The sequence below is a fragment of the Acomys russatus genome, chromosome 22 (genome assembly GCF_903995435.1).
Source record: "Acomys russatus chromosome 22, mAcoRus1.1, whole genome shotgun sequence".
In the NCBI taxonomy this organism is placed as follows: domain Eukaryota; kingdom Metazoa; phylum Chordata; class Mammalia; order Rodentia; family Muridae; genus Acomys; species Acomys russatus.
The window spans coordinates 42,962,204-42,975,526 of record NC_067158.1 but is presented as its reverse complement, the minus strand read 5'-3'; the positions used below and the strand labels follow the sequence as shown (position 1 = coordinate 42,975,526).

The window sequence follows — 13,323 nt, the reverse complement described above, 5'->3', positions numbered from 1 at the left end:
ATTATAGTAGAATTTTCTATTTTACTTCCATAGAGAAAATAATGACATTTGAAATACTGTCAAGAGAAGACAGAAAAGAAGTTAAAGCAACAGCATATGCTGCGCACTCACCTGGCTTTCCCCCACAGCAGTAAATGCATGAATTCATCCTGCACTGATGTGGTTGTAGTTTTTTCCTAGACAAAATGAAAAAAGTAGGTAACACATGCATTATGCATTACGAGCGTATTCATTCAAAATGATAGGAATGCAATCCTCTCCCCTGCTTCAGCATTCCCTCACATACTCAGGCCTGGGCATCAGCCCCCATTCAGCACCTGCCCTTCCCCTGCCCCCAGCTGTACTGAAGGGAAGGGGCTGCCATGGTTTGGAGGGGTCTGTCCTGCAAGGGTTACTCAGTGTGATCACATTTAAATAGTGGACTCTTAAAAAGTAGGTGAAGATGGAAGGTGATTAAGTCAGTGGGAAAAAATGAAGGCGACTCTCAGGGGGAACCTGGTTAGTTCTTCCAAGAGTGACTGTTCAAAAAGGTACTACCCAAGCACAGTTTCCTCTGTTACTGTGACCTGTTACACATGCCAAGATGCCACCTGGCACCAAACCTTGTCAATACATGGAGAACAAATGATATTACACAACCCTGAACTTTCAGAATCTAAAACTGGGAGCTAAATCTTTTATTGACAGATTACCCAGCCTCGGTACTTTGTTACAGCGACAGAAAATTGGCTAAAGCAAATTCTTTTTGCACCTAAATACTGAGTTTATATCATCAAGCCATCTGAAATAATGAAAGAAATAGTGATCATAGCATTCTACAAAGTTAAGCTGATTTTTCTTTTAAGATTTGTTTTGAGAAACCCTGTCTTGGAAAAACAAAAAAACAAAAAACAAAAAAACAAAAAGCAAAAACAAGATTTGTTTTACTTTAAATGGCATGTATGTGTGCACATGAATATCGGTACCCACAGAGGCTAAAGCTATCAAACCCCTCTGAAGCTGGCACTACAACTGGATGTGAGTTAGCCAATGTGAACTTAGACCCTCTACAACAACAGCAAATATCCTTAACTACTGAGGCACCTCTCCAGCTCTCAACCTTCTCTTTGAGACAGAATTTCACTCTGTAGCACACATCAATTTTGAAACCATGGCAATCTTTCTGCCTTGTTTTTTCGTGTGTTGGGATTATAGCATGAGCCACCATGCCCAGTTCTGACCATCATCTATCTCATAAAGCAAATACAGACAACACAAGCACTATCTCCACAGGAACAAAGTCAGTTATTAGTACATTACCTGCACGAACTTGGTGAGACGAGAGTCCATCTGCATCAGTATTTCTTCCCAAGCTTCACACATGCATGTCAGTGACAAATTTATATACTATTTAACAAAAAGAAAAATATACTGAAAAAAATTAAAACAACATGTTACTGTGTTCTTCTTTGGTTAAGTGTCAGAGAAATCCAGAATATACTTTCAATTACTTTTCTAACTCAATAAAACTATAAGAAAAGAGAAGATGCAGAGGACTTTTAATCCAGCAACATGACTTCTCTGGCAAGGGATCACATATAAAGACCTTCTAGGTCTACGTAATCTGGCTGGGATGCAGACACTGCCTGGATTACAGTATGATCTGGCTGGGACACGGACATACCTTTAGTACACACCTTTAATCCCAAACAATAAACGTAAGATTAGTTTATATAAGGAAGCAGTGATTTTTGAAGTGACATCTAACTGAGGGGAAGACAAAGTGACGATCAGAGAAAGATCTGACAGAATGAGTCAGAGATAGGACATGCCCAACTCTCATGAGAACACGACAGGAAAGAGAGGCTACTTAAGAGCCTCTTAAGGGAGAGTAGTGGAGTAGTAATGTGTGTGGCAGTTTTACCAGGACAGTTTTAGAGTCAGGTTGCAGAAAGAATGAGCCAAGAATGAGAATGAGCCAGAAAATTAGAACATTATTGCCAGAGTTAGTTTGAGGCCATCAGAGTAATTCAGTAAGAAGCTGAGAGAGAGGCCGGGTGTGGTGGTGCATGCCTTTAATCCCAGCACTCGGGAGGCAGAGGCAAGTGGATCGCTGTGAGTTCGAGGCCTGCCTGGTCTACAAAGCATGCACGTCCAGGACAGCCAGGGCTATACACAGAGAAACCCTGTCTTGAAAAACAAAAAAAACCACACACAAGACAAAGAAGGAGGAGGAGGAGAAGAAGAAGAAGAAGAAGAAGAAGAAGAAGAAGAAGAAGAAGAAGAAGAAGAAGAGGAGGAGGAAGAGAAGGAGGAGGAGGAGGAAGAAGAGGAAGAGGAGGAGGAGGAGGAAGAAGAAGAAGAAGAAGAAGAAGAAGAAGAAGAAGAAGAAGAAGAAGAAGAAGAAGCAGCAGCAGCAGCAGCAGCAGCAGCAGCAGCAGCAGGGAGAGAAGCAAAATCAGTCAGCTTGGAGATGAGTTTGAGTCAGAACAGCTGAGTTGAACCAGCCATCGAGAGTTCAGAAAGAGCTAGCAAGGGTGAGTTTATTCAGCAGGAAGACTTAGAAGCTGAAACATTCTAAGCCTAAGTAGGTTAGCAGAGGCTGGAAGCCAAAAGCTTCAAGGTTGGGGTTTGCAGAAGATTAGATTGTATGGAGGCTCAGAGCTTCCAGGCCTAGGCCTAGACCTAGGGATAGTTAGAACAGAAAAAGAAATGCTCTGAACTCAGCCCAAGCTGTGTATTCATACAGCTTGAGTATGGCTCTCATCAGGAAAATAAAAGCAGTACTTAAAGAAGAGCATGGCTAAGGTGTAATAATTCTTACCAAAGAAATTAAATTATCCAGTGATTCTAACAAATAAATAGTAACACACTCCCAAGTTTGTCTCTGGGAAAATAAGTATCCTGTGCTTTTTCCATTTTACACATACTGTTACAATGCTACTTTGTTCAGCTATTCAACTGTCAGACAGGACCCCTAAGAAAATCCTAACCTCTAGAAATCTTTAAAACCAAGCAAAATAAAGACTGTAGTAAAGCAAACAAAAGATCAGTAATTCTGTGTAGATGCTCCATCCAAGATAATCTGTCTAGGTTGGCCTGTGTCTTGCTCTAACACAACACTGCAGAAACAGCACAACTGAGCCCAAGGCCTCACACTGTTGAGATTCCTGCATCCACTAACACGTGAATGAGCATGGGTGGGCAGGCTGGCTAGAGGAGGAAAGATGTGGAGCCATTCCAGTCTAGGGACACCCTGGTTTGCAGGACCAGCTTCTTTAAGGTGAGCTACAGCCCGCATAGATGTGCAAAGCCTTTTGGATCAGTCTAGCCCAAATTGCTCACCTACAAAACTATGAACTAATTTAGGATGGATTTATTATGAACAAAAGCTGAGTCATATGAAAAACTCACAGCAATCCTCCTGCCTCTGCCTCCCAGAGTACTAGGATTATGGGCATGCGCCACCACGCCCAGCTCTTTTTCCACAATAATTTATCTATAAAGTTTTTAAGTTGTACTTTCATTATGAACAGTTCAGAAGATTTACAGGATCTCCTCACCGCCCCCCCAGCCCCCTTTCTGTAAGAGAGCTGGACAGGAGATTCTTAATTAAATTTCTACTTTAGGGTTAATAAATATTGTAAGATTAGCCTATAGCACTCCTACTGCAGGTAGCTTTACCACATCAACTTTAATGTTTTTTCTTTATAGGAAGCTAGAAACTTTCAGGAAAAGGCTGACATAAAGAGGTTACGGAAGCATACCTGTAAGAGAGCGGAAATGTGAGTAAACTTCCTGGCCATCCGAGTCACTTCTGGTAAGAAGGAATACAGCAGATTGGTTTCAAGCTACAAAATAAATCAATAAGTAAAATGAGTCACAGGGGCATTTGCTTCTTTTGAAAACAAATAAATTATTCTCATTCAGCTCAAAATCAAGTCCTTAATCTCTTATCAGATTTCTGCTCCATGAGCATAACACAGTTTGGAAACCAGTAGGATTCCAACTGGGTCACAACCCTGAGTCATCCCACCCTTCTGTGCAGCTACAGATGCAGTAGCCTACAGCATCATTATGACAGTATTAAAAAATGACCACAGATCAGTGTAAAAATTTAATGCGAGTAAGAAGAACTAAAGGTTATGGATTAGCACATGAATATCAGCAGTGTGAGTCATATTTCAATGGGGCTGTCACTAGCCATTGTGTCTGGGCTTGGCACAAATCTGTGATCTCAGCATTTGGGAGCTGAAGGCCAAACGAGGAGGCATCCAAGGTCAACTTCGGCTACGTGCAATGAGTTGGAGGCAAGCCTACATTACCCAAGACCTAACTCACAACTACAACAAAAACCACATCTATCACAAACCTCACAGAAAAAAGCAAATCATTTTACTAGTGCTCAGACACAAATGTGTTAATCAACAGTTTCTCAGTGTCACAAAGAGCAAATGCAAACAGCCACGGTCTCAGGCACTTTGATGTTCTCAACAGGATGCAGGAAGGACTGCAAATACCACACCTCATATCCTTTTGGTCCTATTTCTGAGCATTCAGATGCTTAGGTTAAAACATTGGCACAGCTCAGAAGAAATGCATGGGAAGATTTCCTGACAAAGCAAAGCTATAATGTAAATACAGAAGCCCGGGACCATCCTAGTCTACAACACAAGCCACAGTTTGAAAATGATCTCCCCTATACTGAGTGATCATTTAACACATGTGGCAATGTCAGAACCAGAAAGCCTGGTATGACCTTCCAGTTGTGCAATGACACTGAGCGAGCTCTGAAGTTCCTCTGTGTGACTTAAGTTTTATCTACAAATGAAGACAACAGCACTACCTATCCGTTACACTGCTGTGTTTGAAGCACTAAGTACTTGTCACATAGTACGTGACCAATAATTATAAGCTTTCTCCTAAGAGAGAAAAAGTCCTAAACAAACAAACGCACCCTCAGTATAAAGCTAAACTGGTCAAGTAACCAGTTACCAAAACAGACTATCAAAACAGTTTTAACTACGAAAAGTAAGTTGCAGTGTATAAGAAATAATATTTACACACTAGCATTCAATATACAGGATTTACAAATCCTAAGTAGACCTTTAGGTTTTACTGAGTATTAGACTCCAGTGATATGAGTAATTAAAACCTGTAAGGGGTGCAGTATGGCTCAATTGCAGGAAGCAGGCTCTGCACTGTGAAGTCCTGATTTCAATTCCTAGCACCAGGGGGGAAACTATAAACCATGTACCTGATACTGCAAAAGAGTAGTTCTAATACTCACCTGAAAATATGAGACTTCTGATGCGCCACCGCTGGAAACCTCTGTGACCACTGATAATGACTTCAAATCACTTGACAAACACAGAGCAAGACAAGTACCGGCAATCTGCAAAAACAGTTATCGCCATGCCCGATAACATTTGCTATTACTGACTGCTGCATCTGCTTATAACAATGGAAGCAAAAATTCACATAGAACTTTAACAGGTAGAAATGCACAACCCTGGTTCCCGATACACCTATGGGGTGGCCCAAGGACACACCAACACCCTAAGGTCTGAACTCCTCCCATGAAGGGATCCACACCAAATACTGGGGAAGCAACATAGTCCCTAAAAATCTGAGGCATTTTCTCCCTTGGAACTGACTTTAGGGCTGCTTTGTGACTGCTTTCATGCCAACCACCCACTTTAAATCTTGTGCACTGCAAGCTTAGAAACCTGACTAGTTCCACCAATAGCTCCTGACTGCTGCAAACATGTAACACTAAATTCTACTTACTAAAATTAACCTATGAGCAGTTCAATGTGAACTCAAGCTAAAACACCACCAATAAGACAAACTCAACTTGCTGTCTTGTTGTTCTGTAAGTAATTAGCTGCTATTTTGTAAGAGAAACAAAAAGGAACTTACCCCTGTTACTCGGGCAATTTTGAACATCCCATAAGCATAAAGCTCAATAAATCCAGAGCTTCCTCCAAGGACAAGGATGTTCAGCCTAATTGAGAAAAATGCAACAGGCTGAGGCAGGACCAACAGCAGAGCCGGCTGCGTTCTTAAACCAAGCCAGGACTACTCATCTATTCTTTCAGCTGTGACCATAGCAAGGCAAATACTAAGCCCTATAATTTTTTTCCCCAAAAGAACAACAGACTTCCAAGAGCCTCAAAAAATTTCTATTTACAATAAAATTACATGACATCAACTGTATTTATGCACTATCAGGAACAAAATGATCCTTTTGCCAGAAAACACATAGTGCCTGTCATGAAGATGATAAAAAAATACATTTAATGGGATTTAATAACTTGAAATTTTTAAATTACATCTAGAAACTCTAGTACTTCTATCTTAAGATAAACTATAATATTACTAAAATTCAGAAAAATCAATGGCCACACAATAGACATGTGTGCTGCTCAGAGATTTCAAAGTCAACAGTGAAGTAACATAACAAAGCAAGTTTTGAAAAGTGTCTCAGATATGAAACATCTACTTCAGGAAATCAAATAAGATACTGTAAGATTTACCTGACATCTCCCAAGAGCTTAATAATTTCATCAGAATTTTCTTCACTAAAATAAAAACATAAATTGGGTCATCCTTCAATATTATCTTTCAATTAATAAAAGACCACCTTGTTTGAAAAAAAGAAAGGAATACTTACCTAAATATTTTAGAGGTGTTGCTGTAACTAGGAGAAAACAGAGACAGGTATACTCTTGAGCAATGCATGGGAAACTGGTGCCATGTTAACAGCAGAGTAGAGACTGACAAGGTTCACTCCAGGGAAATAAAGCTGATACATACCTTTTTGGCAGTGTGGGCAGCTTAGGCAAGAGAAGGTTGGATTCATCCTCAGCATTATAAAATGATGTTAAGACACTGAAAGGGAGGGGCCAAGCATTACACAGCAGCAAAGAGGCTACTTCTCTTTTCATTAAAATACAAGACAAAGATTCCTAGTTTTATAACTTTACCACATAGATACATGCAAACATACATGTAAAACAAACACCGTTAATAACGACATATGGCAACAGAAAGGGGAATGTTTTCAAAACAAAATATAAAACTGGCCTGGTCACTGGACACATACAGGACTATTCATACGTTCTCAGTCTTCACATAGACTAAGACCTTACGACTTCTGAATTCTCACCTAGGAAACCACAGTCAGCAAAGTAGTAAGAGTAACTTAAAACAACTGAGATTACTGTGTTATTGATGACTGGGTCAATGGCTCATGCAGACTTGAGTATATGAAACCAAACCATTAATTCTGAAATGCTCTACAATTTTTGTATTCTTTTGGATTTATTTATGCACATGCATGTTCTGTCTGCATGAAAATATGTACACAACATGTGTGCATGGTGCCTGAGGAGGCTAGAAGAGGACATAAAATCCTTGGAATTGGAGCTATGGATGGTTGTGCGCTGAGCTACCATGTGGATGTTAGGGACCAAATTCAGATCTTCTGCAAGAGCAACAAGTGTTCATAACTGCTGCGTCCTCTCCCCAGCTTCCTGAGACAGTCTTCACAGTTGGGATTACAGGTGTGTACTACCATGTATGGATCAGGAATATCTTCATTGCCTTTTATTTCTCAATTCTACCTCCAAATACAGTTGGAAAAAATAAATGGCTGAGAAAGTGAAAAAGTAGTGACCTAGAAGTTGTATTTTTCATCCTGGAACACATAGTGCTGCCCGAAAGACGCTAGAATATTATATCCCTGAACATCTCTAAGCTGATAGCTGCTTAAGTAGCAGGTGCTGGGCTGAAACACAAACCACACGACATGTTGTGCTTCTCTCACCTTCTAGAAACTCATAACTTTTTGCAATCCTTGATTATTTGAAGATGAGTTAATCACTTTGGTTTATCTATAATGAACTTCAAACCTTGGGCTAAAGCCTTGTCACCTGTTTCTCTTAGGTTCCACATTCATGAAAATCAGGAAGAAAACACTATTGGGGGAAAACACTATTGGGGGAAAAAGGAAGTCACATTTTCAAAAACCCTTCTGTCTCTAACATGAGCCAGTGTCACTGATGCCTTGCGCCTTTCTCTCTACTACCCAGCACTCCTTGTCTATACAGATTAGAGAAAAACCTGGCCAAGGAAACGGAAGGAACCTGTCAGGCTGTCTGCTCCACTGAGCACTGTTCATGCCCTAAGGATATCCATTAACACAGGGCAAAGCTCCTCACAAAATAGCACACACACAAATAAAAAGGACGACGACTATTAAATCTTCATAATTTAAACTGAAATCATCAACATCTATACACTCCGCATCAGCACTCATTTCCATTCTAAACAATGGAACTTTCAGCTGCCAATGCCTGCACCTGTCTTAGTCCCCAACACTGCCTCTCAGGGAGGCTGAGAGACAGGGAAATCTCAAGTCTGAGGGTGGCCTAGCCACACAGCAAGGACATGTCTGAGAAATAACATGCAAACAAGTTCTGAAAACCTTCCAAATCCCCCAGCCTGTGGCTCTCTACCTGCTTTCCACCGTCACTTCCATCCAATGCATACAAGAAACGGGAGCCTCCACAGAGAAAGAGTGTAAGCTTTCAGGCTTTTCTACGTCACACAAAATAATTTTCTTGGTATCAGCAAGAGCAAAGGCCAAAACTACAACAAAGTAAGAAAAACAAAACAAACAAACAAACAAAAACCAGAAGAAATTAGCATAACATTTCAGTAAATTAAATGGGCATTTCATTTATTGTCCAGTTTTACTATTTCAAACACATTCTAATAACCCAAAAATTCTTCTTTGAGGGCCAGCAAGATGGCTCAGCAGGTAGAAAAGCTTGTCATTAGGCCTGACAACCTGAGTTTAGTACCCAGAACTGACACAGTAGAAGAACGGAACTGACTCCTACAAGCTGTCCTCTGACTCAACACATGTGCTATGGCATAGAATAAATGCAATTAAACAATCTTATTTTAGCTTAAGAACTTTTAATTGGGAGGATTATAATGTAAGTACATAACTTCCCCTTCTTTTTTCTCCCTCCAAGCCCTCCCATATACCTCTTCCCACTCTCTTCTGAATTCATGGCCTCTTTTTTAAATTGTTGTTACATACATACATACTCCTAAACACATAAACCCAGCGTGCTCAGGCTGCACAGTGTTACTTGTATGTTTGTGTCCACGGCTGACCGTTTGGTACTGGATAAGCAGCGGTGCACTCCTGTCTGGGAGACCATTTCTCCTGCTCTCCCACCCTTAGTTGCCTGCAGGTCTCTGGGCAGGGCTGAGGCTTCCTGGGCTTTCTCCTGTTACATTAACCTGGTTACTGTTGTTGTCTCTGTTCAGCTCCTGTTTAAGCAACCAGGTTGCTGAGACTTTTATGGGTGTGTCTATTCCTCTAAGTAATTTTTTGTTGTTTGTTTTTTGAGATAGGGTTTCTCCATGTAGCCTGGCTGTTCTGGAACTTACTCTGGCCTCAAACTCACTCACAGAGATCTGCCTGCCTCTGCCTCCTGAGTGCTGGGATTAAAGGCCTGCGCCACCACTGCCTGGCTTAAGTAATATCTTAAAAACTAAAAAAATCTTTGCATATAGTTATGCCTATTATTTAAGCTTATTGTCAAGTGTTCAAACATGACCTGTTTCTACTACCTTCCCACATAGTCTTCTTTTTCCCTTTATTCCATCCCAGGCTAAAAAGCTTCAAACTTCAAAGCCGAGCAGCAAGTTGTACCCCACACTTTGCCTGGCAGGGGCTAGACTGGCCTGCTCTTTTTCTTTTACGGCTTTTTGTTTGTTTGTTTTGTTTTCTGTACTGGAAACTGAACCTACAGTCTTCCACACAGTCTACTACTAAGCTATATCCCTCAGTCTCACTCAGAGTCAATAACTCCCGAGACACATTTTAACACACATTTGGTTTTAATGATTTCTCCTGGAGATCCTATACTTTTATATGAATAGTAAAGTCTTCTAAAAAGTTATTTAAAAAAATTTTCCCAACAAATCAGGTGTGGTGCGTCAAGTTTGTAATCCTAGCTCCCTGGTGTAGGACATAGGAGAACTGTCATGAGTTCAAGGCCAGCCAAGGCTACAAAGTGCATCCCTATCTCAAAGTACAAAACAACCACAAAACCTCTCACATCAGGGCCAGGGTTATAGATTAGTAATAAAATGCCTAGCATGTGAAAGGTCCTGAGTTTAACCCTACATGCGCACGCAAATTCCTCTCTTACATTTATTTTATTATTTTGAGTGCTTATGGGTACAAATGTATGCCACGGCACATATGTGAGGGTCAGAAAACAGTTTATGGGAGTCATTTCTCTTCTTTCCATGTGGGTGCTGGAGATCAAACTTGGGCTTACAGCTTGGTGGCAAACACTGTAACCTACCCAGAGCCATCCCCACTGGTCCACATTCCTCTGGTTTTATAGGCTCAAGTTATCTTCTAAGAAAAAGGAGTAAAGAATGACTATGGAATTTTTAAAGCATTCCTGGAAATCCCATTTAGGAATTAATCTAAGCAGTTAATCACACACAATTATCTCACATGTTCAGTATGCTTACATACTGCTTATGGAGGCTGAAAACTGGCAACGAGATGCATCACGGCCAACAGATGCAAACTACAATAATTAGATACAGTGGGTTAGTATTTGGCCCCTTAACAGTTAACATGGCAAATCTGTTTATATTGAGCCTGAGCCAAACCTATGGAAATAGTATGTACCAAATGACTTCAGATGAAAGTGCACAGATAGATCTCTATACCTATATTTTATCAGGGAATGTTGTCAAAGTTGTTCACCAAAACACAGTTATCTCTAGGTGATATGTTTTCAAAGAAGTTTTTTGTTTTGTTTTGTTCTGGGTTTTTTTTGTTTTGTTTTGTTTTTCGAGACAGGGTTTCTCTGTGTAGCCTTGGCTGTTCTGGACTCGCTTTGTAGACCAGGCTGGCCTCGAACTCACAGTGATCTGCCTTCCTCTGCCTCCCAAGTGCTGGGATTAAAGGCATGCGCCACCACACCAGGCCATTCAAAGAAGTTTTAAGTACTGATTTACATTTATCTAAAAAAATAAATTAAGCAGAAAGACATACTCATTGTACAAAGGCAATTTAATTTTTTCTTAAAATACCTTCAGCTTTGTTCAACCTTTTGACACAGGGATGCAACGTTGTTATCTACTGAGTTCACACTGGAGAACTGTGCTATCACATTACCAAAAGACCAAACCAAACCAAACCAAAAAACCCTCCAGAAACAAATGAACAAAGTTATCATACGTTTGCCATCTGGTCTCCAGGCCAAACAGGTTACTTCTTTTCCTGTATTTTCATTTGGTGGAAAACTCCAAACTCGATGAAAACTTGCCAGTCGATGAAGTAAAACCTAAGGTGAAAAGATACAACAGCAGAAAGTTGCAAACTCATTTTCAGAAATAAATGAACCTAGAGCCACAGAACAAAATCTTTTAATTACTACTTTTCAGTATTTAGCTATCCAAATAACAGAACAGTGTCCAAATGAATGTAAAATACTTTCAAAGAAATGCGTGAACTCAGAGGGTCCAATTTAGCCCTATACCCTAAACATTTTCATATCTTTTTTTAAAAAAAGCATGCATACAAGTATTTTAGCCTGCATGTTCATGTTTGCACCACATTGGTTCAGTCAGAGCTCAAGGAGGCCAGAAGAAAACATCAATCAGTTCGTGGGTGCTATGAACCAAAGCTTGGTCATCTACAAAAACAGCAAGTACTCTTGATTGCTGAGCCTTGTCTCCATCCCCTTTCTTATCATTTAAACTTACCTTCTAGAAAAAGGTAAGAGGCCTGTCAGAGACAACAACAAAAGTAGTAACACAAACAGCACCAAAAGGTCGCTGTGACAATGTAAGGTAACGGTAACAATAACAGTTACAACGGTTGCAACCTTAGCCCCTGCTTTCAGCTATGCCACTTTCTAGCCATGGGTCTTGGAGGCAGTCACGGCAGACAACACAATAATGCAATTTGGCACATTAAGGATCCCTGGATGCTAAGATTTCTTTATCCTCTGGTCTTACATACTTGGTTGCACACACATACACACACACACAAATGCCCGGCCACTATCACAAGTGCTAAAAGGTGAGGGGTGCAAAGTGGCACAGGGAAAGGTTTCCTTTCAAGATGGCTGTCTGGTAATAGTAACTCTCAACAGAAAGTTGGGTATGCTCTGGCTATACCTGAGATCGCATGTTCGCATCTCCAATGTTAGAAATGCTAACTGACGATGTCAGCAACCCTGTGAGGCAGTTCAGCCTTTCAACATAAAGATCTTTTAAATAGTTCGACGTAACAAAGATGTAAAAATTTGGAACCCAAGGATTTAAGTCATCAAACATCCTCAGGAACAGCTACATTTCCAGTTGGACTTTCATTCTCCTAATCTAAAAGGCAACTTTGGGCGGAGTCTAAGTGTCTACTGAGATGTTGCATCCTGGGCCAAAACAATTCATGGAGACTTGGGTATGCAGAACTTTGAGGGCGTTCACTCCAGCAACACAGGAAATGGAATATAAACATGTTTGGCAGATAGGGTCCTTTACACTTACAGCCTCGCTGGGAGGTAGGGGCAGGGTAGACTAGTGATCCGCCATGTCTGCCAAAGGGTAAACTGAGGCTCGAGGGTCCCAGCATGGGCAAACTCTCACCGGCTCACTTACCTCGCCTGTAGTATTGGCCAACGCAATGAGGTCCCGCTTGGGTGACCATACCAAGAAAACAATCTCCTGTGGTAGTTGCTTCTCTCCTACCACCCGGAAGGATGGGAAACAGGTTGGAAAGCGCAGCATGGGGGCGGCCCTGCAAGGACGCGACGCTCAGGTGAAGGCCGCTGGAGCACCGGACCACAAGCTTTGGCGGCGCAGAGCCCGGCACGCAGCGGTACCTGCCAGAGTCGCAAACTCGGCCTACTCTTAGCCAGCGGCCTTCCCCGCCCTCTCCCTCCGCCCTCCAAGCTCAGAGGAAGCTTCCGGTGCCGACGCCAGGACGTCCTCGCGAGAGGAAGTGAGTGGCTTCGCAGCGGCGGGGCGGGACTCGCGGAGGCTACAGACTTGGGCGGGGCTTGATGTAGGGCGGGGCGATGTGGGCGGGACGGGCAAGTCCCAGAGGCGAAGTTGGTCTAGGCTAGAGCAGGAGTGGGAGGAGCTAGAGGCATACAGGGCGTGGCTAAGGCGGAGCGCGCCCTGAGTCCCCGAGGTCCACAACAGTGTTAGCCGGTGCCCAACAATCACTGAGAGGAATCCTTAGGGTGTCTGTGCAGCTCTGTAGGAACCCTTCCGTTTGCTCAGAAA

The 13,323-nt window shown here is 41.8% G+C and overlaps 1 protein-coding gene across 1 annotated transcript in view; it reads right to left on the bottom strand.

The window, feature by feature from the left end:
• Anapc4 (anaphase promoting complex subunit 4) overlaps positions 1-13,001 on the bottom strand; it is a 30,259-nt gene extending 17,258 nt beyond the window's left edge. Inside the window, exons 1-11 of the mRNA XM_051165257.1 lie at positions 12,694-13,001; positions 11,270-11,375; positions 8,502-8,634; positions 6,799-6,873; positions 6,656-6,682; positions 6,519-6,563; positions 5,902-5,986; positions 5,270-5,374; positions 3,747-3,830; positions 1,300-1,386; positions 112-176 (exon numbers count right to left, since the gene is read on the bottom strand). Coding sequence (XP_051021214.1) covers positions 112-176; positions 1,300-1,386; positions 3,747-3,830; positions 5,270-5,374; positions 5,902-5,986; positions 6,519-6,563; positions 6,656-6,682; positions 6,799-6,873; positions 8,502-8,634; positions 11,270-11,375; positions 12,694-12,822 — 941 coding nt within the window. The 5' untranslated portion in view covers positions 12,823-13,001. The remainder of the gene's footprint in view (positions 1-111; positions 177-1,299; positions 1,387-3,746; positions 3,831-5,269; positions 5,375-5,901; positions 5,987-6,518; positions 6,564-6,655; positions 6,683-6,798; positions 6,874-8,501; positions 8,635-11,269; positions 11,376-12,693) is intronic.
• Positions 13,002-13,323: the final 322 nt, after the last annotated feature.